Genomic DNA, 23,107 nt, shown 5'->3' on the forward strand with positions numbered 1-23,107 from the left:
GTTGAAGGAGGCAGGAATTGGGCTGAATAGCAGGTGAGGACCATCCCTGTGACATTATACAGGTGACTACGTACCAGTGACCTAATTCTGTGACCCCAGTTTTGTGGCCTCCTGAAGACATGGTCTCCCTCGCCTGGGCCTGAGTTTTCTAGCTCATGCAGTAGGTTGAAGGGGATTCTCAGCAGGGCCAGAATAGATAGTGATGGGCGGGGCCTGAGTTGCTTGAAGGGGCGGGACTTGGACCAGAGGGGAGGGGCCTGCAAACTTTCCACATTCACTCAGGCAATGGGGCACCCGGCTTCGGTTTCTCTGACTAGGCTGGGCCTAGATTTGCTGCCAGTGTCTGATGGAGTCTGACCTGTTTCTCCAAATGCTCTCACCCAGGTAGCCAGGCCTGGTTTCCTGGGAGCAATGGGTTTCCGTTTATCTTGTGCCGTGATCGGAATGGATGGGCCTCAGTTTCTTCTGTGCAGCGCTTGGGTTGTCCTGCCTCAGTTTTCACTATGTATTATCCCAGTGACCGTGCCTCAGTTTCGCTGGTGTGCTTTGACGAAGTCCCTCTCGGTTCCCTGCCCCCTCCCCGTACCCGCAGGCCAGCACCGCCGCCATGATGTGCGAGGTGATGCCCACCATCAGCGAGGATGGCCGGCGGGGTTCGGCGCTGGGCCCGGACGAGGCGGGCGGCGAACTGGAGCGCCTCATGGTCACGATGCTCACGGAGCGCGAGCGCCTGCTCGAGACGCTACGCGAGGCGCAGGACGGACTGGCTACGGCGCAGTTGCGGCTGCGCGAGCTGGGCCACGAAAAGGACTCGCTGCAGCGCCAGCTCAGCATCGCGCTGCCCCAGGTCTGGGCGGGGCCTGGGCGGGGCCTGAGGGAGGCGGGGCCTGGACTCGCGAAGGCACAGGGAGGGCGGTCCGGAAGGGGCGGAACTTGGCACTTGGAAGGGGGAGTGGCTTGCCGGTGGTGGGCGGGGCCCGAGCCGCTTGAAGGGGCGGGGCTTGGCAGAGAGGGGAGGGGTCTCCAAACCTCCCAGTCCTATGGAATGAAGGAGATGGGGAAAAGGATTGATCTGATTGTCCAATCCTGCCCACACCTGGACAGGAGTTTGCGGCTCTGACAAAGGAGCTGAACTTGTGTCGGGAGCAGCTACTGGAACGGGAGGAAGAAATTGCGGAGCTGAAGGCAGAGCGGAACAATACTCGGGTGAGAGGTCTTGGGGCGGGACCTAAGTGCGGTGGGCGGGGCCTTGGGTGTTGCAGCCTGACCCATTGTTTTTCCTCTATCTCGCCTTCTTTTCTTCTCCCTGCTCCTACAACTTGGCGGGTCTCCTCTGGTCCCCTCCTTCCTTCATGTCCCCTCCCCTATCTCCATAACTGTTCTCATTTCCTGTACCACTCCTTCCTTGACCTGCCCCCCACCTCTGTTATCCCTCTCTTTTCCTGACCTGTCTCTCTCCATACCACTTTGCTTGGCTCCACCTCTACCATGTGTCCGCCCCACCTGTCTGAATCCTCTTCCTTCACTCTGCCTCTCTGCCCTTGACACTTTTCCTTGGCCCGGTGCCCTATCTCTGTAGCTTCTCCTAGAACACCTGGAGTGCCTGGTGTCCAGGCACGAGAGGTCACTGCGTATGACTGTGGTAAAGCGCCAGGCCCAGTCCCCGGGAGGGGTCTCTTCCGAGGTGGAGGTACTCAAGGCTCTAAAATCCCTCTTCGAGCACCACAAGGCCCTGGATGAGAAGGTATGAGAATTGAAAGAGCCTGGTTACAGAACAGAAACTCGTGGTTGGCTGGGGCTATGTTGAATGGCAGAAATTCTGGCCGTGATTGGTTGGGGATGGCCCAAGTGGGAAGAATGTTGACTGTAATTGACTGAGACAAGTTATGCAGACTGGGACCTGAGTGGCTGATAATAGAAAAATATAATAGGCAGAAATTCTGGCCGTGATTGGTTGGGGATGGCCCAAGTGGGAAGAATGTTGACTGTAATTGACTGAGACAAGTTATGCAGACTGGGACCTGAGTGGCTGATAATAGAAAAATATAATAGGATGGGGGATACCAGCGGGTGAGGCTGACTTGGTAGCTAGTTGGGGATGCACACATACTATAAATAGAGGAATGCTAATGTCGCCCTATCAGGTCCATCCCAAAGGTGTTCTGCATCAACTGTCCTTGATCGGGTCTGATCTCCATCTCACACTGTCTTGCCCCCACCCCCAGGTCCGGGAGCGGCTGCGAATGGCGCTGGAGCGGGTGGCAGTGCTAGAGGAAGAGTTGGAGCTGAGCAATCAGGAGGTGGGGGCGTGACCAAGAAGGAGGAGGGACTTATGAACTACCAATGGGGTGGAACTGATTGGGTGGGTCCTAGAATCTGTTGGGAGCAGGACTAGGGCAGAAGACCAGTGGGGTAGGACTATGGAGAAAACCAGTGAGGTTCCTAAGGAGGAACTCATTGGGCAGGACTAAGGGGAGTACTGCCCTGTGACAGTGAGACTAAGGTGAGAACCAGGGCTTGGGCTAAGGGAAAGAACTGACTATGGAGGAAATGGTTGGGTGGGGAAAGTCAGGACACCTCCACAAGTAGGCTAAGGTTAAGAATAAGGGTGGACTTCTTCTCTGGTGGGGGGCTAAGGAGACATATAATGACGGCACAGGGTCTAAGGGTAGACTGTGGGATAAGGGTGGCCCCAGCAGGACCAGTGCCAGTGGGAAGTACAAACGGGGTTTCTAGGGCCTCTTTTGCCCTGATCTCCCTTTCCCATTGCCAGACTCTGAGCCTTCGAGAGCAGCTGTCTAGGCGCCGGTCGGGGCTAGAGGAGCCCGGCAAGGATGGGGATGGGCAGGTAAGAGGTGGAAGTCTTTCCTTCCCCTTGCTCTTCATTGGTCCTCCTCACTGTGATCCCACTCAGCCCCCTGACTTTGTGATGGTCCTTTTAATGTTTGGTACGATTCTCACTGACCCTAGGACATCTGAACACCTCAGACCCTTACTGGCCTTTGACCTCTGATTCAAGTCAGCTAGCTAACTTTTGTGACCTCCATGGCTCTTACTGATCTTCGATCGCCCCTCACCCCCATCAGTTTTCTCCTTGCATTCTCTATCTCTGTGTTCCCCACTCTGAGTTCTGTCCCTTCCTCCCTCACTGTCCCCATTCCAGACTCTTGCCAATGGCCTGGGTCCTGGTGGGGATTCAAACCGGCGCACGGCAGAGCTGGAGGAGGCCCTGGAGCGGCAGCGGGCGGAGGTGTGCCAGCTGCGGGAGCGCCTGGCGGTGTTGTGCCGCCAGATGAGCCAGCTGGAGGAGGAGCTGGGCACGGCCCACCGCGAGCTGGGTAAGGCCGAGGAAGCTAACGCCAAGCTCCAGCGCGACCTCAAGGAGGTGAGGCCGGAGCCCCTGGTGGGCTGCCCTCTGTCCCTCCCCTCCCCTCAACCCTTCCTGTCCCCCTTTGCCCATAGTCACAGAATTCACGAATCTGGATTCAGTCCACAAGCTGTGTGGACTCTTCTCCTCTCTGAGTCTCAGTTTCCTCACCTAATGGGATGTATGACCCTTGTCAGAGAGTTGGCACATGGCACATACTTGGTAGTCACCCAGTATCTTGTTGTAGTTATTATGTTATCATTGGGAAATTCTCTTGCACCTCTTAACTGAACTCCTTTGTCTGCATTTCACCCCATCCTGGCTGAGGTTCCTTGACCTTAACTCCCACGCTGCGGGGACTGCTGTGAAATGTAGGGCATGGATTCTTGAAAGCACGGAATGAGAAAGAAGAGAGAGCACTTTAGTTTTCATCATCCGCTGGGGCTTTTACCTCGGATTTCAAGTGTGGATGGCCCCAGAGCTTACTGGGAAATGTGGTCCCACCACACCGGCTCCCAGGCAGGAGTCCTTCCCCCATGAGACCCTGGAGCACCTTCTCTGGTTTTCTAAGCATGCGCTACCCTGGGGGCTCTTGGGAGATGTTGCCTCCCAGGTGGAAGGGACCCTTGTTTCCTCTGAGACCCTAGGGCACTTGCTCTGTGATTCTAAACCTGAGCTGTGCCAGAAGTTGCTGAAAAATCTAAGGCCTGGATTTTTGAGGCAAGTGGGCTAAGAAGAGTGGAGACATTCCATCTCATGGGTCTTAGGTCATCCATATGAGGAGGGTCTAAGCCAGTACTGCCCCAGAAGCCTATGGGAGGTGCTGTACCACCATTTTAACTATCAGGTGGCATGGGATCTAATGTTGGCTATGCCTGGGAGCTCTCGGCAGGTGTGGTTCCATCATTCTGACACCCTGAGGGCAGGGGACTTCATTTCCCAGGATACCCTGGGGTGCCTGAACTGGGGTTCTAAGCCTAGGCTACCCCCACGGCCTTCTGGGAGCTGTAGTCCACACGGCCCTCTGTCACCTCTGCAGGCGCTGGCGCAGCGGGAGGATATGGAGGAGCGGATCACAACGCTAGAGAAGCGCTACCTGAGTGCCCAGCGAGAGGCCACGTCTCTGCACGACGCCAACGACAAGCTGGAAAACGAGCTGGCCAGCAAGGAGTCGCTGTACCGGCAGGTGGGAGGACGGCCGAGGAGGGGCGGTGGGGGCGAGGCCGTGGCTAGTTTGACCTAGCTCCTCCCTTCCTTCCCCCTGTCTGTGTCCCCCAGAGTGAAGAGAAGAGCCGTCAGCTGGCCGAGTGGCTGGACGACGCTAAGCAGAAGCTGCAGCAGACGCTGCAGAAGGCGGAGACCTTGCCGGAGATAGAGGCCCAGCTGGCCCAGCGAGTGGCGGCGCTCAACAAGGTGAAGGGAGGCCTGGGGCGGCGCCTTGAGTCTCTGGGGCAAAGGGGCGGGGCTTGGAGGAGGCAGGGCCTGAGTCTGGAGGGGTAGGAGACCCACAGCCCGAATTCTGCTGAAAAGGGCAGGGCCTGGGGTCTAGGGAAGGGACGTGACTTGGGATGGTTGAAGCGCCTGGAGGTTTGGTGGGGGGTGGTGCTCTCTAGTTTGGACTGAACAGATGGGGAGAACATGAACTGAGAAGGGGACAGGGCCTGTAGACTAGAGGAGAGGGCAGGGCTTGAATCACAAGTGCAGGGTCTGGAGTCCTGTGGGGGAGGAGCCTGGGGCCTGGAAGCCAGCCTTGGAGGAGGTGGGGCCTGGAGGCTGACTGCGTCCTAGTGGGACAAAGTCAGATGCCATGGGTTCCATCCTCTAGGCTGAGGAACGTCATGGGAATTTTGAGGAGAGGCTTCGGCAGCTGGAGGCCCAGTTGGAGGAGAAGAACCAGGAGCTGCAGCGGGTGAGGAGGCTTTGAGGCTTGGGGGATGCGCCTAGATGAGGGGGCTGTGCCGGGGGGGCGGGAGCTCGGAGCAGGGACAGCGCTCGGGGCTTGAGCACCTCTGCTCTGTTCTCCTCTGGGCAGGCCCGGCAGCGGGAGAAGATGAACGATGACCACAATAAGCGGCTGTCCGAGACAGTGGACAAGCTGCTGAGTGAGTCCAACGAACGGTTGCAGCTTCACCTCAAGGAGCGCATGGGGGCACTGGAGGAGAAGGTGTGCCCCAGCCTAGGACTCCAATAAGCTGGAATCTTGGGGCCCCAGACCTTTCCCCAAACAGTTATCTGAGATCTCCCCAAATCTGGGCATCCTGAATTTGAAATTAATAGACTGCTCTATTGCTGGGACCACCACACTTTCACCTAGTTTAAACACCCTAGAGCTGAATTCTGGGGCACCTACAGCCTGAATTCTTGGCTTTTGCCCAAGCCTCTCACCCCGTGGACCCTCAAACTCTGAATCCGTGGAAATTTCACAGGACGCTGAATTTTGGGCTCCCAGGGACTCCCTGCCTAAGCGGCATCTTCGGCTCCACAACCCTCTCCCCATCCAGCTCACCATTCAAGCCCACCTCATTTCCCCTGGGGTCCCCTCAGGCCTGTCTCTGCGCACTGGAGGCTGCTTCCAGATTCCGCCCCCTCACTGCCCCCCTGCCCCCCACAGAACTCACTAAGCGAGGAGATCGCCAGCATGAAGAAGCTTCAGGATGAGCTGCTGCTCAACAAGGTAGGGAGGGGGCTGGGGGGGGGCGCTTGGGGGTGAGGGCCAGGGAAATGGAGCAGGCATTGCTGGGGTTGGAATCAGCCTGGCTGGGAGGGGCTGACACTCAGTGGGGGGGAGGGGGCAGATTCTGACCTGACATCTCCAACCTCCTCCCCCCAGGAGCAGCTCTTGGCGGAGATGGAGCGCATGCAGATGGAGATTGACCAGCTGCGGGGGAGGCCACCGTCCTCCTACTCCAGGTGACAGTAATCTTCCTGTCCCACCTCTGCCCATGGAGCCCCCTTGGCCAAGCACATCCCTTCTGATACGAAGTCTCCCCCACCCCACTCCCTGTCCTCCTGAGACTTCCACTGGTCCCTTTTATTTTTGACCCCTGACTTCATGACCTCTGACCCCAGACCCTTTTTCCTGACCTTTGGCTTCAGATCCCTCTCCCAATCCTCTGACTCCAAGCCCTTCCCCATGACCACTCACCTCTGTTTCCTTTTCCTGACCCCTTGGTCTCTGACTGCCCTCTCTATGCCCACAGATCTCTCCCTGGCAGTGCCCTGGAGCTCCGTTACTCCCAGGCACCCACATTACCTTCTGGCGCCCACCTGGACCCCTATGGGGCTGGCAGTGGCCGGGCAAGCAAGAGGGGTCGCTGGTCAGGGGTCAAAGATGAGCCCTCTAAGGTCAGCAGCCACTTCTGGGGCCTGGACTGAGCAGGGCTTGGGAGGGCAGCAGTAGGAGGTGGAGCCCAACATGCAGGGCTCTGGGAGGGGACTGAGTTGAGAAGCAAGGTCTCCTGGACCCACACTGTCTTCTCTTCTTCTTCCGTCATCCCCACTTGCCTCGATGGCTCTTCACGTGGATGTCCTGCTGCCTGGTGAGAACTTTAGAGGAACGATGGGGTGGGAAGAGGGGTGGGTTTGGGGGGGATGGTATGCAGGGTGTAGAATCCTAGAATGGATGGGGCCAAGTGAAGAAAGGAAGTGGCCTGGGTCAAAGGAAACAGTGGAATCAGGGGAGAGCGCAGAGTCATGGGTGGTCAAGAAGAAGGACCCACCAAGAGAGAAAGCTGGGCTGGGGGGCTGGGTCACATGGTGAGGGCAGTCAGTGTCAGGGGACATGGGCAGGGTTATAGAGGGTGGGCAAGGTCAGGATAGGTGAGGGAAGACCCAGCACCTACCTCGGCCCTTGTCCACCTGGCATCTCTCTGTCTCCACACAGAGATAGGAGTGGGAGCGGTCTGCCCCTGCGGGGTCCATGCCACCTCCATTCCCTGGGGAGCTGGATGGCTCAGATGAGGAGGAGGCGGAGGGGATGTTTGGAGCTGAGTTGCTGTCTCCCAGTGGGCAGGCTGATGTGCAGACACTGGCCATCATGCTTCAGGAGCAGCTGGAGGCCATCAACAAAGAGATCAAGTGAGCACTGGCCCAGTTCTTCCCCACCCTGCCTGAGCTTAGCCCAAGGCCCCTCTGGCTCTGGAGACTAATCTGCACACCTAAGCCCAACTCCTTTCCTCAACATCCTCAAGGAATTCTCCCAGCCCAACACTATCCAGGAATCCCTGAGGAAATACCAAGAAGTCTCCTATGTGCTATATATACATTACACACCCCCCCGGCCGGTACTCACAATTTCCCAATATACCCAAGACTGCATCCCCAAATGCCAAAATTCACAATCCAATCCATCAAGAATCCTCCATTACATCATGGGTTTCATGGCTTCACGCAACAGTTACCCAGAGACTCCCAGTACCCTACGAATCTCAACACAACACAAGGTCCCCCAGTCCAAAACACCTTGAGAACCTCAACTCTAGATAACAAGAATTTCTACCTAATATAACAACAATCCTCAATTTATTAAGAAACCCCCATCACATAAAGTCTACCCTGATTCCCCAGAAATTGCCCTATTTAACAATTCTCTAATAAAACACTTTCCATGGGCCCCAGCAAATGTAACAACATGACCATCATCTTCCATTCAAACTTGTTGTGACTTGAGACAGTGACTCTCACCAAATGTCTCTATGACCTTCCCAGATCCTAGGTTGACCTCAGAGTCCCTGATCTCACTCTGCTCTTAGGAGCTTGCTCTTGCTGTCCTCCTTGGAACTTGACCTCTTGCCCATAGTAATCCACTTGTGCTTTTCCATAACCACTTGTTTACTATCAGCGTCATCCTGATGCAGATCCTGATCATCCTGTCATCCCTAATCTCTCCACGACCTCCTGAGCGTATCATGATCCCTTGACTCCCCTTGAACCTGTGAGGCCGTCAGGGATCCACCAAGACCCTCTAACCTCATTGTCCCTTCCTCAGAATTATTTTTGCTCCGCCAAGCCTTCCTGGCACATTGGGATCCCCCAACTCCCTCTCCTGTTGTCTGCCTGAGTCCTCTCACCCCATCTCCCCCTTTTCCTCCTCAGGTTAATCCAAGAGGAGAAGGAGACAACAGAACAGAGGGCAGAAGAGCTGGAGAGCCGGGTGTCTGGCTCGGGCCTGGACTCACTGGGCCGCTACCGCAGTAGCTGCTCACTGCCCCCGTCCCTCACCACCTCTACCCTTGCCAGCCCCTCCCCTCCCAGCTCTGGCCACTCAACACCCCGTCTGGCACCCCCTAGCCCTGCCCGTGAGGGCACCGACAAAGCTGTGAGTATTCTTAAGTCTCCTCAGCTTGGTGGTGGTGGTGGGAGGTCATAAACAGGGCTCCCTAACAAAAAGCAACAATGACCAACACACCAGTGATTTTCAAAAGCAACCTTAGCTTTCCCTAAAAGTTCCAACTCAAAGGGCAAATGGGAGGCTGAGCCACTGGGTTCCTGAACCCTAACTTGTACTTTAGTCAGATCTGATCTACTTTTACCTGTTTTATGAATTAAGTTTCTGCATAGGATTTTTATTTTTATTTTTTTACTTTTATTTTTTATTTTTTTGGCCATGCCATGCAGCTTGAGGGATTTTAGTTCCCCCACCAGGGATCGACCCCTGGGACCTGTCAGTGAGAGCACCAAGTCCTAACTACTGGATGGCCAGGGAATTCCCACTGCATAGGATTTTTAGAAAAATGTCTCTGTGACCAAATATACATTTGAGAACTACCATTAGATCCTCAGAATTGACCTTTGAGGGAGGCACAATATCTATCTGCCCTATTTTATTGCCTTAAACTCAGATTTCCTACTTCCAGAACCTGTAACTCATTAGCTTTCCTTGAGGCTGAGCAGATCCCACTCCTGACACCAGAAGCTAAGACAGTATAAATATGGGCTTATCAAGCTCCAGAGGGACTGCAGTTATTGCCTTTATATTTATGCAACTCACCCGCACTTAATCTAGGCTATCTTTAGAAGTGGTTCCCCAAATCAGGGGTATCCCAGACACCTCGTAGACATCCCAACTAATGAGCCCCCAACATGATCCCTCCGATTCAATATAGCATCTCTGCCTCTCTGTCTCCAGAATCATGCCCCCAAGGAGGAAGCTGGGGCTCCACGAATGGAGGGACCAGCAATCCCAGGAGACACCCCACCTCCCACTCCTCGTTCTGCCCGCCTTGAGAGAATGACCCAGGCCTTGGCACTGCAGGCGGGATCCCTGGAAGATGGAGGGCCCTCACGGGGAAGGTCAGTAAGAATAAGGGATGGGACAGGGAGGGACTTGCTTGGGAGGAGGCGGTGGGAGTGGACAAAGACTTGGGATGAGAGGAGGCATCCCAGATGGCATCTATCTGTCTTGCTCACCCAGTGAGGGCACCCCAGATTCCCTGCACAAAGCTCCCAAGAAGAAGAGCATCAAGTCATCCATAGGCCGTCTCTTTGGCAAGAAGGAGAAGGGGCGAATGGGACCACCAGGTCGGGACAGCTCTTCTCTGGGTGAGTCCCCTGATTCCCTCTCTCCCTTCCTTTCTTCCTTCCTTCTTCTTCTTTACATATTCATTTGACATACAATCCTGTCTTCATTCATTTGGGAATTCATTTAGAACACTGGAACCTTGGCAGAGGTGGAGGGGAGGAGAAGGGACAAGGAAAGGGCACTCTGAGGCCTGCCTGAGTGACTGGTGGGCAAATGAATTTGTTATGTTATTTACCTATTTTTTAAATAGAGAAAGAGGGAGGAGCGTCCTAAAGGCAGGGCATCTGATGGGCTGGAGCCTGCTTGTCTGGTTTGTGAAATCCAAGTTAGTTAAATTTTCAGGAATTTTATGAGCTGCTTTGACATCACACTGGTAGCTTGAAATTGGTGGGATTATTTACACCATGGAAATTGGCATATGCTACAAATCAGGAAATACCTTCTCCTTCCCCAGGGAGCCAGTTGTTAAATATTTACCAGCACACCACTGCCAGCTTACCAAGGCCAGCCCAGTGAATCCAGCCCTATTTTGGGGATTTCTCCAATTCCTTGCCTAGGAGGTGACATTGGTCCCTGTCTGGTTTTATCACTCCCTCTGTGTGGCCGCATTTACTAATCCCTCTGGGCCTCTGCTTTCCTGGCATCCTTCTCAACCCCCCAGCATCAAAGATTCTGCCTCCCCTTTGAGACTCTCCAAATTTTGGCCCCTCCCTGCCTCCAGCTGGAACACCCTCAGACGAGACATTGGCCACTGACCCTCTGGGGCTAGCCAAGCTGACAGGCCCAGGAGACAAGGACCGAAGGAACAAGAGGAAGTGAGTGTGGGTGTGTGGTGTGGAGGTGGGGAGGGTTGGTCATAAGTGAGAAGAAAATTCTGGGAGGGGGTGTCCAAGATCCTGAACTTGCTTGCCTGGGAACTTGGGAACCCTTAGAGTTTTTCTTTTCTTTTATTCCCCCTTTTCTCTTGATTAGTGTGGGTGTGTTGGGGGGAGGGAAGGTGGATTACAAAGATTCACATGTATTTTTTTTAGCCTCCTGCCATGTTTTTTACATTCATAAAAATTGCTTTGGTGGGGGGATGCAGTTGGTGAAGGGGGCCATCCAAGAGGGCTAGGTGTCTCTGCCCCTGAGATCTCCTGCCCTGGCCCCTTCTCCCCAGGCATGAACTTCTGGAAGAGGCCTGCCGTCAGGGCCTGCCTTTTGCTGCCTGGGATGGGCCCACTGTGGTCTCCTGGCTAGAGGTACTGGGGCCCAGAAACGTCCTGACTCTTTATCCCCAGTTGGTCTGAGAACCCCACCCTTAGGGCTGGCCGGGTCCACCTAGTACCATCCTCCTAACTCAGAGGTGGCGGTGGAGAGGAGTTGGTGGGGGGGAGGCCCTGGGAGGGGTCAGGCTTCTTGTAGATCTTCCTGTTGCTCTTTTTCCTCCTCCCCTCACCCCTGTCCTTCTGGCCATGCCCACCTTGGTCCTGTTGTCTCTCTCTATCTTTTTGTGTCTTCCCATGGCTCTCTCTCTCTCTGTGTCTCTATTTTCCTGCCTCTCTCCCCATCTCTGTGTTTTTGTCATTCCCCGTATTTCTTCCCATGTCTATGTCTTTTGCTCCTTTCTCTCCCCATCTCTGCCTCTCATCTCTGTGTGTCTCTCCTCATCTCTGTCTCTCCCCATCTCTCTCTTTCCCCTCTGACTCTGGTATTACCCTTCTCTGACTCTCCTCCTTTGTTTTCCTGTGTCTCCCTCTGACTCTCGCATCTCTTTGCCTTGCCCTCCTCTCACTGCTTTCTCATGTCTTTCTGTTTCTCTCCCATTTGCCTTTCCCCATCTCTCTGTCTCCCTCTCTCCCTTTCTTTCTGTCCCTCTCCCACTTCTCCTCCTGTATGTCTCTGTCTCTCTGTCTCATTTTTTCCCCATTTCTCCCTTCCTCCCTCTGGTCCAGCTGTGGGTAGGCATGCCTGCGTGGTATGTGGCCGCCTGCCGGGCCAATGTCAAGAGTGGTGCCATCATGGCCAACTTGTCAGACACGGAGATCCAGCGCGAGATCGGCATCAGCAACCCACTGCACCGGCTCAAGCTGCGCCTCGCTATCCAGGAGATGGTCTCACTCACCTCACCCTCTGCTCCTGCCTCCTCCCGCACTGTGAGTGTCCAGGGGCCAATCCCAGCCCCTGCTGTCTTGCTGTCTCAAGGCCCCGCCTACTGTCCTCAGAGTAGCCAATCCTGGGTCCGCTCACTCCAGCTCTGTCTGATACACCCTGCTCCCCACAGTTTCTCACCTGGATTATCTCTTGAGAGTGGGGTCTCCCTTCAGGTCCCTCTGCCTCCCCTCAGGCTGTTTTACACACTGAAGCCAGAGGGATCCCATCCCGGAGAAAAAGCCAAATTCATATGGTTCTCTACAGGGCCCTTGATGAGGGGCCCCTACCACCCCCCCTTTTCTACTCTGCTTCTTGGCCCTTGCTGCTCCCTTTCCTAGGAGCACCCCTCCCTCTTTTTCCCCCAAGGCTGGCTCCTGCTCATCCTTGAAGTCTCAGCTCAAATGTCACCACCTCCAAGAGGCCTCCCTAACTCAACGGCTAAACTAGTACCGGCCCCATCACCCCAACACATGAACACCTATTTTTTTTCCCATAGCACATACTGACTTCTAAAATTTTATCATTTTGTTCCATACAGAAAATTATGTGTTCCCATGCCTAATTCGGCTCCTCCAGGAGCACGACCTCCTTCCCCTCCCCTGTTCAGAAGCCCTCTCTCAACCTCTGTAACACCCCTCGCCCCTCAGTCCACAGGAAACGTGTGGATGACACATGAAGAGATGGAGTCCCTTACCGCGACGACCAAGCCTGTGAGTGCCCCCTGCCGGTGGCCTTGGGGGTGGCACTAACTTTCCCTCGGGAGGAGCAGGGGGGGGGGGGCGGATGAATCTGTGGCTGTCTGTCCGTCTCTTCGTCCCTCCCGCCCTCCTCCGCCTGCCCCTTAACCCACCCCTTCTCTCCCCTCTTCCCACTAACTGGTCAGGAGACCAAGGAGATCAGCTGGGAGCAGGTAGGGGGCGCGGGGCGGGCCGTGGGCGCATGAACAGGCTGTGCACGCTGCATGGACGCCCCTCCTTCTCCGAGCCCCGCCCCTCCCCTCGCCGGAGCATTCCATCCTCACCGCGGGAGGGGGCGCTGCGCGGAGCTCTGCTCTTGTCTGTGGCTTGGTGGGGGTCGGCGTAGAAGCCCGGCTATTCCACTGTTAGTGGTGCACGGGTCATTCCATTATGCTGGGTTGCGGGGGCTCCACGGGCTGTTTCATTGCTCTAACTAGAGGGAGGTGCTGAGCAGCTCTTTTCCCTAGAAAAGAGGGAAGTGGGATTGTTCCACTGTACTGGGGTGAAAAGGGGAAGCATTTGGGGCGAGGGGGCGGCAGGTCAGGGTGAGAAGTTGGGGAAAAGGAGCTACATTTTGTTCTCAAGAGGGGAGAGGGATGACCTCACCTGAGACAGAGGAGCTGTGTTGGGTCTTTGTTTCCCAGCAGGGGGGAAGGTATGGATTATTTCCTTATGCTAAGAGGAGTGAAGGATTTGGGGTTGATCCAGAATATTGTCCTGGGCCAGATATAGCTAGACTAGTATTTTGGGAACAGTGCAAGAGTGGTGGATAGATCCATCATCCTTTGTTGGGGAGAGAGCTACATTGGAAGAATCCGTTGTGTTGACTTGGGGGAGTAGTGATGTTGGACTGATCCATTGTTCTGAGTTGGGACAACTTTAGACTAGAGCTTCTTAAACTTTAATGTACAGTTCAGATAACCTGAGAATCTTGTGAGAATAAAATTTTGATTCAGTAGGCTAGGGTCTGAGATTCTGCAACTCCAGCAAGTTCACAAGTGATGATAATGCTGTGGGTCCAAGGACCACACTGTGAGCAGACAAGGGTCTATGCTGTCATAATGAAGGAAAGGGAGACAATTTTGGATTGTCCATTGTCCTGAGCAGAGATCGGCCATTGTCCTGCTATGGGATGGAGAAAGAACAACCTCGGATCTGGGGGACGGGGGTTGGACTATACCCTTTCATACATACATGGGAAGGGGTCAGAGGGCCTGACTCCTCCCCCACCTGCCCCTGGCCCCAGATCCTGGCATATGGCGACATGAACCATGAATGGGTGGGGAACGACTGGCTGCCCAGCCTGGGGCTGCCCCAGTACCGCAGCTACTTCATGGAGTCGCTGGTGGATGCCCGAATGTTAGATCATCTTAACAAGAAGGAGCTCCGGGGCCAACTCAAGATGGTGGACAGCTTCCACAGGTGGGGGTTGCCTGGCCCATGGTGACAGTCCAAGGGGGGAAGCCCCACTTCTAGAGAGTCTTTGGCAAATAGGACCAGTGATGGGGAATTCCTTGGACTATCTTTGGTCCTCTAGCCCTGATTGTCAGGCAGTCCAGACTTCTGTGCCCCTTCCACCCCTAAGAAGGCCCACTAGGAAAAGCCCAAGTCCTGAGACAGCTTAGCTAGTTGACCCCATACCCCTTAGAGGTTGGCTAATAGGAACTGCTTTTTGAAAATATTGCAATTCCTGGGAAGGTCAGCAATCAGTAGAACAGATCCAATGGAGCAATTCCCCAACCTCTGCCACAAGACCACAGACAACGGGGAGAGCCCAATAGGAGTAGCAGTCATTGGGGTATGAGGGCTCATCTGTAACTCCACTATCTCTGCTACTCAGGGTGAGTCTGCATTACGGGATCATGTGCCTGAAACGGCTCAACTATGACCGGAAGGACTTGGAGCGGAGGCGGGAAGAGAGTCAGACCCAGATCCGAGGTGAGGAGAAAAGTGTAAACGTCCAGCTGGGAGCCACGTTGGAGGGGTTTGGAGCAGTGCTGGAGGAGGCATAAATAGGGGAGGGGAGGGAGGCCAGGGAAGAGGGGATGGCGCCAGCATAGGGGCGTGGCCAGGAAGAGGAAGTGGGGGTGGAGATATGGGATGAATTGGAAGGGCCTGGCCCCAGGAGGGGAGCAGCTGAGGGTCCCTTCTGTCCCCAGACGTGATGGTGTGGTCCAATGAGCGGGTCATGGGTTGGGTGTCCGGGCTGGGCCTGAAGGAATTCGCCACGAACCTCACGGAGAGCGGGGTGCACGGGGCGCTGCTCGCCCTGGACGAGACCTTCGACTACTCTGACCTGGCCTTGCTCCTGCAGATTCCCACACAGAATGCACAGGTGAGCTGCCGCTAGGCCCTGGGCATACTGGGCATCCCCACCTCACAGACTGCACGCTGCTAACCCCTCTCCCACCTCTCCTCCCCAGGCCCGGCAGCTCTTGGAGAAGGAATTCAGCAACCTCATCTCCTTGGGCACAGACAGGCGGCTGGATGAGGTGGGCGCAGCAGCAGCATAGGAGACTCCACTCCCAGCGGCACCGCTAGGCTGGGAGCTGAAGGGGTGGGGCTTGACTTTGCCAGCGAGTCGTGGTTGGAGGAGGTGCCAGAAAAGGGGCGGGGTTAAAGGAGGGAAGGACCCGGAGAGGGGTGGGGTCAAATGAAGGGGCGGAGTCGGAACGCGGCCCTAGTCCCTCACCGGCTGCCGGGCCCCTATACCTAGGACAGTGCCAAGTCCTTCAGCCGCTCCCCATCCTGGCGGAAGATGTTCCGAGAGAAGGACCTCCGAGGCGTAACTCCTGACTCAGCTGAGATGTTGCCCCCCAACTTTCGTTCGGCCGCAGCAGGGGCCCTGGGCTCGCCGGGGCTTCCTCTCCGCAAGCTGCAGCCGGAAGGTGGGCGGATCCCAAACTCGACGGCCTCTCCTCCCCTCCCTTTCCTCGGGGGTAGGAACCTCCCTCTTCAGGTTCTGAAATGGCCTAGTCCTTTCTCCCCCAACCATGACAAATGGACCGCTCCTATAAGCCAACCTCCTCAACCCCACCACACCCCCTATCCAGGGTGGGAAATGAGCTCTTCCAGTGTCACCTGGGATACTTTGAAGGAATCCAAGGCTATGGGAAAGGGTGGGACACCGGCTTGGAGCTAGGCGGTCGTTGTCATGTCGGGAGGGGAAATCCAAGGGAGGACGCTTGGGGTTGAGGATCGGAGAAATACTGGGGGAGGAAGTGGGCGTGTGTGTGTGTATGTGTGTGTGCGTGCGCGCTTTCCAGGCTGAACCGCTGCTCACTCTCCCTCCAGGCCAGACTTCTGGGAGTTCCCGGGCAGACGGCGTTTCTGTCCGGACCTATTCCTGCTAGTGTACGCCTCCAGGTGAGGACTGCACTGGGCGCTCTTGGGGTTCTGGGCGGCACAATGGATCTTCACAGCTGCACGCACTGCCTGGCGTCAATGCAGGTGACCTCACTCGGACGGAAGAACCTTTCAGAGGCTGGGCTGTTTCCCCTCCTGCCCAGAGTATGGTCTCGCCGGGGAGAGCTTGCTGGGGAGCTCACGCCGCGGACTGGACCATCTGTACAGACAAACGGGGAATGCTGGTCCCTGCCTCACAAATGGACTGGGCCTGGACCAAACCACATGCACTGGACTGAGAGGGGGGAAGAAGGCGGCAGGAAGAAATCCCGCCCCAAACTTCCGCCTCCCTTTCCTCTACTTTGTAATTTATTGATCAGTTTCCGGTGGGAGATGGGTGCCCTTTCCCCGCGGGAAGGGGGCGGGGCTTCCCTCCCGGGCCGCATGCGGGGAGAGGCTGCCCCCTCCCCTTTCTTCCCAGTCGCGGGGCCCAAGTCGTCCTTCTTCGTCCGAAAGGAGGGGAGGGGGGACTCGCTGCTAAAAGCCTCGCCCTTTGTGCCACTCAGCCCTGCCCCGCGGCGTCCGGTCGCCGGTGCCTGGGGTCAGCCGCGGGCGGGGTTTCCTCTCTCTCCCCAGTGTCTCGTGTCCCCGAGGCCCCTCCGCCCCCCGTGCTGTGGCCGTGTCCGTGCCCCGGGGTGGGTAGGGGGTGCAGAACTGCGCTCCCCGTTCCGCTCCAGCTCCGGGGTTTGCATGGGAGAATCCTCTTTCCACGATGCCGCTGGGCGACGTGGCGTGGGGAGAGGGAAGACGGTGGGGGAGCCCTCGCCCCCGACTCTTGGTCGGCCTCCCTGCCCTAGGCGTCACTCAGTGATCACGGGTAAAGAGAACTGTTTCAAAAAGCTCCCGTGTTGACTGATTTATTTATCAGGACCTAGCAACCACCCACCTCGAGGAGTCCAGGCCCCTTCTCCCTCAGACCCCACCCGCGTTCCCCGGTGCCCAGAGGATCCAGATCCCAGGCCTGACAGTGAGGTTTCGGGGAGCACGTTTATTCAGAGAAATAAATATGGCCCGTGGAAAGGGGTTGGAGGGCCAGGGAGATGTATCTGCGCCGCAGCCGTGTGTCTGGGTTAGAGTTCCGGAGTTTCCAGCATGTCTGCCAGGGCTCTGGAGAGAAGGACGCAGAGGTTGGACAGCCGAAGTGTCCAAAGCTCACACCAGGGCGCTTAGAGATCGTTAACCTGCCCATTTCACCAAGGGGGGACTAGAGGCTCAGGGTTGTCCAATAATTCATAGCGGGACAACACCTTTCTAAACGGGGCCCTTAAACATCCCTCCTCCATACACTTACTGGTACAGGGACGAGGAGAAATAGTCGACGTAGCTTCCTGTGGGAGAGAAGAGGCTTGAGGGGTACACCACGGGTGAAATTGGGGGACACTTTTCACTCAGTCCAGGATCAGGACTAGCTCCGCCCCCTTTTCTGGATTCCTTCCCCCAAACTAATTCCTTCTACAGGGACTCCTTCCTTCCTCCTGGCTCTAAGTGTTCCCATTCTCCAATAGCCCCACCCCCCCGCCGCGTCCTTCGAATTCCACTTGCTTTGGCCCCAACCTCTTGGTTGTTCTAGGCTCACCCCTCAATCCGAACCTCTTAGGTTTTGGCACCTATCCCCAACCTTCCCTCTGCCCGGCCCCGCCCCTCCGTGCTCCTCCCGCTCGTCACAGAGTCCCAGCCTTGGCCACGCCTCCCCACATAGCCACGCCCCACAACCTTCCAGCCTGCTCCTCAGGTTGGCTCCACCCACTAGGCCCCGCGGCCTAGAAACCTTCATCAGGTTTCTTCTGGGCCCCACCCATGCTCACCCGGAGTGCAGACAGTTTCGCAGACCAGCGGGCAGAGGTAGCAGAACTGGCAGTGCTGCGGGCGGGGATGGGGAGAGAGAATGAGCGGTAGGAGGTGGTCAGGGGCGGAGTTAGGATGGGGCGTGGGCCGTACTTGGGTAGGAGGCTAGCTAGGTGGAGGTTAAGGTCAGAGGCAGGATCGGGTTTGGAGTCAAGGCTGCATCAGGGGTAAGGGGTTAGGTCAGTTTGAGGGCAGAGGATTTGGGGCTGGGGGTGCTCAGATGGTCCCGGGCCATCCGGAAACCTGGTGGATCCTTGAGTCTGGGGGAAGTCTCACCTGGCACTGGTCGCAGTGCTCTCCCACGTTCTCCTCGTCACAGTGACAGTTCTCACATTCAGTGCATCGCTGGGGACCAGAGGAGCCTGGTTAGGCAGAGACGTTTGGGAGCCACCCGCCAGTCCTCCACCCTGCCCGCTGGACATATCCCCAACTTCTCAGCCTCATTACTTCTGACACTGAGCTCAGTATCTTCCTCCAACCTGCTTAACCTGCTTCCCACCCCCTCATTTCCCTATTGCAAGGTGCCCCAACGTCCCCTTGTCACTGTGGGCTGGACCTTTGGGTACTCTCTTCACCCCCTCTCTTCCTATTCTCCCCATAGCCTGTCAGTCTCCAGTCCTGTCCCACCTCCCTCGGCTCTGCCTTGAACCCTCCTCCCTGTCCCCACATCTGCAAGTGCAGCTTAGGCCTCACCCTCTCTTTCCTGGACCACTGTCCCAGGCTCCTCCCCAGCCTCCTGGCCTCCAGTCTGTCCCCTACTTGGCCCCAGAAGTGTCTCTGTTTACTCAGGCCCGTTGCTCAGGGCCCTCCCAAGGCACACCAGAGCCCTGGCACAAACTCTAGGAACGGCTTGGTGGATGGAGCTGGGTTGCAGACATACATTGCAGAAGGAGCAGTAGCCGCAAAGGGACCCTGGCTGGTAGTTCCCGTACTCCTGGGCGTCCTGCTGATCTGTGGGGACAAGAGGGCAGCGGTGACCCAGGCTGACTCCGCTCCTCCCCACCCCCATCATCCAGTCAGATCACTTACCCATGTCCTCACTACTCTCCTCTTCACTGGAGGCACCTCCAGACACCTCCCTCCTGGCCAGTGGGTTGGGGATGATGGTGAAGGGGAGCTCATCCTCCTCCAGCCCCTCCTCCTCACCTTCTTCCTTCTGGTGGTCTTGGCTCAGTGGGACCCAAACCTCAGCCCTCTCTTCCCTCCTCTCCTCCTTCTCTTCTTCCTCTTCCTCCTCTTCTTCCTCCTCCTCCTGGCTCAGGCTGAGGCCATGACCTTCCTCCTTGTCTTCCTCATCCTCCTGGTCCAGGCTGCCATGGTGGGTGCCTTCTCCTCCCTCCTCTGAACCTTCATCATCTTCTTCATGGGAGCTGTGATCCTCTTCCTTCTCTTCCTCTTCCTCCTCAGAATCACTCTCCTTTACATGGCTTCTATCCTTTACCCCCATGTGTTCTGGGGGCTGGTGGCTAGTCTCCTCTTTGATGGACCCTCTGTGGCCAGTCCCTTTATCTCTGTGGCTTTGCTGCCTGTGGCTGGGAGCCTGGTGGCCAAGCTTGGCAGAGATGTCCTCATCTTCCTCCTTGGGGACTCCGCGGTGGTGACGGCCAGGGACTGCTCTTTCATATTCCTCTGGGAAGTCCTCCTCCTCAGCGCTCTTGTGGCCTTGGCGTTGGTGGCTTGCAACATGGTGGCTGAACTTGACTGTGATCTCCTCCTCGTCCTCCTCCTCGTCGTCTCCAAGGCCATGGTGGGTATGTCTGGGAACCTGGTGCCAGTGTTCAGTGGACACATCCTCATCCTCATCTTCCTTGTCTCTGTGCCCTTGATGTCTGTGGCTAGGGATATGATGGTGGTGTTCATCTGAGACATCTTCATTGTCTTCCTTCCTATGGCCTTGACTCCTGTGGGTCTGGTGTACGTACTCAGTGGAGACATCATCGTCATCATCTTCTTCTTCTTCTTCTTCTTCACGGCCTCGGTGTCTGTGGCTGGGGCCATGATGGTGGTGTTCATCTGAGACATCTTCATCCTTTTGCTTCCCATGGTCTCGGTGTTTGTGGACCTGGTGTCCATACTCAGTGGAGACATCCTCCTCTTCCTCTTCTTCATCCTCCTCTTCTCCATGGCCTCGGTGTACATGCCTGACGATATGATGGTGATGCTCACTGGACACAACTTCGTCTTCGTCCTCATCTTCATGGCCGTGGCTCCCGTGGCTGCGGAAGTGGTGCCCGTGCTCAGCTGAATCATCCGCGTCTTCGTTCCCATGGCTTCTGTGCCCACGGGCCTGCTGAGCATGCTCTGTATATTCCTCCTCATCAGAGATGTTCTCATCTCCCACCTTGGGGCCTTGGTACCTATGGTCTTGGGATTCTCTGGAGACATCTTCGTCCTCTTCTCTGTGGTCTCCGTGGCCCCAGAAATGATGCCCACTCTCCGTGGAAACATCCTTGTTCTCATCTCCGTGGCCTCTATGGCTGTGCGTGGGGTGGCCAAACTTGCCCGACGCGTCCTCTGAGGGCCCCGAAGCTCCTGCATTGTTGTTCCAGTTGCTGGGCCCCGGCCCAGCCCCTCTCAGCTGCTGGGTCACGGCAGTGGGGAGAAGCAGGCTGGCCACTGCAGCCCAGAGGAGAGAAGTGTGCAGCCATGGCCCACAGTGGCCCATGGGGACAGACAGGCAGCAGAGCTTCTCCCAGGGCTGGCTCCCACTGTGGCTATGGCTATGTGGATGAATGTTGGGGTCCTTGTCCCTTTTGGGCTCCTTCTCTTTATTTCTCCCTGTGTTGTTCCTTTGCTGTGTCTCTCTCGGCCTCTGCCCTCTGGCCCTCACAGCCAGGCCCTCTGAGGCAGTCTCCAGAGCCCCTTACCCTCCTCTCCGGCCCTCCCTCCCACTTCCCAGCCAATAGGGTCTCTCCCCTCCCCTCTCTGTGGCTAAATTTACTCTCAGCCCTGAGTTATTCTGGGTCAGTCCCCACCTGCCCCTCCCCTCCTGCTCCTCCTCCTCCCAGCTGGGGAGGGGGTGGATGAAGGGGTCTCTCCTTGGCCAAGAGAGAGGAGCCAAGGGATTTGACTTTGGGTTGCCAACAAGTTCATGTTCGGCAGCTGCAAAGACGATGGCTAGATTTTTAGTAGGCCAATTTGGGGGGAGCCTGGGCCATGGGGGAGGGTAGCAGGAGGGATGTATCTGAGGGGAGAAACCCCTGCCAAAGAAGGACTGGGGGTTAGATTATGGGGAGTTTCTGGCCAGAATGGGCTACTTTGCTGAGACGGTGGATGCCAATATGGAAGCCCTGGAATGGCGCGAAAGGAATTTTGCTCCAGCACACGTACCCATGACCTCCTGTCCCTGGAACTCAGATCTGGGGGCAGGGGATGGTGCCAGGCCAGGGCTATAAATACAGCGAGGGGGGGCAAGGGGCTCAGGTTACCCAGGAGGCCGCAGCTGTCCCTGTCAGAGAGCTGTCAGGAGACATGTGGCCCTGCCTGTCCGCATATCAATACCTCCCACTCCTCATCCTGTCACCGTCGCCCTCGCTCTTTGGGTTCCCATCCTTCTTTATGGGTCTCCCTCTCTCTGTCATTGTTTCTTCACCAGCTCTCTCTCAGGGTCCCTGCTGCCCACCTCCTGAGGATTCTGTCCCCTTCTCCCTCTCACTCTGAGTGTCTGCCACCCATCCAAACCTTTCTCTCTCTCTCTCTCCGTGTTTGGGTCAATGTAGCGCCCCGCCAATCTCTGTTCCCCCTTTCTGATTCTCTGCCCCCACCTAAGTCTTTGTGTTTCCCGGCCCCCATCCCCCGACCTGGGTCAGTGTGCCCTCTCTCTCATCGCTGGCATTTCCTCTTTGGGTCTCTGTCCCCTCTCCCTGGGTTCCTGTCCCCCTCTCCCTGCGTCCCTGCCCGCCTCTCTCTGGGTCCTGTCCGACCCTTTGCCCCGCCTCCCGCTCTACGCTTCTCCGAGACTCCCCGCCCCCCAGACCTGGCCCCGCCCCAGGCTGGGCTGGGAAGTGGCGGATCCGGTTTGTCCAGGGCGCATCTAGAACCCGGTTGGTGGAGGGAATGCAGGGAGTCGGATAGATTGCGGTGGCTGCGGCAGCATGGTGGGTGCGGAGAAGGAGCAGGTACAGCGGCCGGACCCGGGCCTGAGGGAACAGGGAGCTAGGGCCTGGCCTCCTGGTTTCCAGAGAGGAGGGTGCTTGAGACCCAGATTCTTGGGTCAGACAAAGGAAGGGGTTGCTGGGGACCCGGACTCCAGGGTCCTTGGGGACGGATTGGTGAGGGGGTTGGGGGGTCGAGTCTCCTGAGTCTGGGAGAGGAGGGCACTGGGGTCCCGGACTCCTGGCTCTCCGGCTAGGGCGCGGGTGGGTCACTCCGTGACCCATAGGACCGAACTGGATCAACACCCCCCCACTCCTTGTTCCTGTCTCCAGAGCTGGATCCCCAAGATCTTCAAGAAGAAGACGTGCACGACTTTCATCGTTGACCCCACAGATGCGGGGTGAGGAGTTCGCCCCGGGGACGGACCCCAGAGTGTCCCGGGTCCGCTGACCCCACCCACCGCAGACCCCGCCCTTCGGTTCCTTCCCTTCCCCAGTCTTGTCAGAGCCGATACTCCCTAGGGCGTTTCCTAGTGGCTCTCTACCTCGGGGAGGGCTTGGGTCAGTCTGCAAACACTTCCAATTTCCCATCCTCCCGCTCAGGGTCAGTGTTCAAGCCCCAGGGCTGGGTTATGGTTTTTTCCTTCCCCGTGTGCCTTCTGTGTGTCTCTGCCTCCTGGTGTCACTTTCTCTGTCTTTCTTTCTTGGCTCTCTCTGTTTCATTCATTCACTCATTCGTTCATTCCTCCAAGAAACTCTCACTCAGCACTTCCAAGGGGGCATTATTTTCAAGAGCACAGGCCCTGCCAGGGTTCAGATTTCAGCTGGGACACGTGCTGTGTGGCTTCGGGCAAGTCATTTCACTTCTCTGGGCCTCATCTATCATCTGGGCATAAAAACAGGCTCTGTTTCCTGCGGATATTGTGAGAATTAAACAAGTTACTGCTTGTGATATTTCTGAAACAGTGCCCAGCACATAGTAAGCACTGGAAAATATGTCCATAGG

General features: G+C 56.6%; 3 protein-coding genes across 6 annotated transcripts in view; 2 read left to right on the plus strand and 1 right to left on the minus strand.

The window, feature by feature from the left end:
- The first annotated feature begins 607 nt into the window (after positions 1 to 607).
- PPFIA3 (PTPRF interacting protein alpha 3) lies at positions 608 to 16,984 on the plus strand. The gene is made up of 28 exons (XM_068527242.1): positions 608 to 847; positions 1,105 to 1,206; positions 1,580 to 1,744; positions 2,226 to 2,300; positions 2,774 to 2,848; positions 3,164 to 3,385; positions 4,407 to 4,553; positions 4,646 to 4,780; positions 5,193 to 5,276; positions 5,400 to 5,531; positions 5,979 to 6,041; positions 6,198 to 6,277; positions 6,568 to 6,712; positions 7,257 to 7,444; positions 8,462 to 8,684; positions 9,495 to 9,658; positions 9,780 to 9,907; positions 10,609 to 10,702; positions 11,047 to 11,128; positions 11,822 to 12,022; positions 12,668 to 12,730; positions 12,904 to 12,930; positions 14,004 to 14,179; positions 14,598 to 14,695; positions 14,917 to 15,092; positions 15,181 to 15,249; positions 15,474 to 15,645; positions 16,052 to 16,984. The coding sequence occupies exons 1-28, from the start codon at positions 608 to 610 to the stop codon at positions 16,108 to 16,110; spliced, it is 3,585 nt and encodes a 1,194-aa protein (XP_068383343.1). The 3' UTR covers positions 16,111 to 16,984.
- A 146-nt stretch (positions 16,985 to 17,130) lies between these two features.
- Positions 17,131 to 20,672, minus strand: HRC (histidine rich calcium binding protein). Its single transcript, XM_068528743.1, has 6 exons — positions 19,037 to 20,672; positions 18,888 to 18,958; positions 18,284 to 18,352; positions 17,968 to 18,022; positions 17,454 to 17,490; positions 17,131 to 17,269 (listed from the first exon to the last, which is right to left on the minus strand). The coding sequence occupies exons 1-6, from the start codon at positions 20,670 to 20,672 to the stop codon at positions 17,233 to 17,235; spliced, it is 1,905 nt and encodes a 634-aa protein (XP_068384844.1). The 3' UTR covers positions 17,131 to 17,232.
- Positions 20,673 to 21,999: 1,327 nt separating this feature from the next.
- TRPM4 (transient receptor potential cation channel subfamily M member 4) overlaps positions 22,000 to 23,107 on the plus strand; it is a 36,244-nt gene continuing 35,136 nt past the window's right edge. For 3 of the 4 annotated variants that reach the window (XM_068528323.1, XM_068528324.1, XM_068528326.1), the window contains exons 1-2: positions 22,000 to 22,125; positions 22,435 to 22,502. In XM_068528323.1, coding sequence (XP_068384424.1) covers positions 22,102 to 22,125; positions 22,435 to 22,502 — 92 coding nt within the window. In that variant the 5' untranslated portion in view covers positions 22,000 to 22,101. The remainder of the gene's footprint in view (positions 22,126 to 22,434; positions 22,503 to 23,107) is intronic. The other variant, XM_068528325.1, reaches the window with a different exon arrangement.

Source organism: Eschrichtius robustus, chromosome 19 (genome assembly GCF_028021215.1).
Source record: "Eschrichtius robustus isolate mEscRob2 chromosome 19, mEscRob2.pri, whole genome shotgun sequence".
Lineage (NCBI taxonomy): Eukaryota > Metazoa > Chordata > Mammalia > Artiodactyla > Eschrichtiidae > Eschrichtius > Eschrichtius robustus.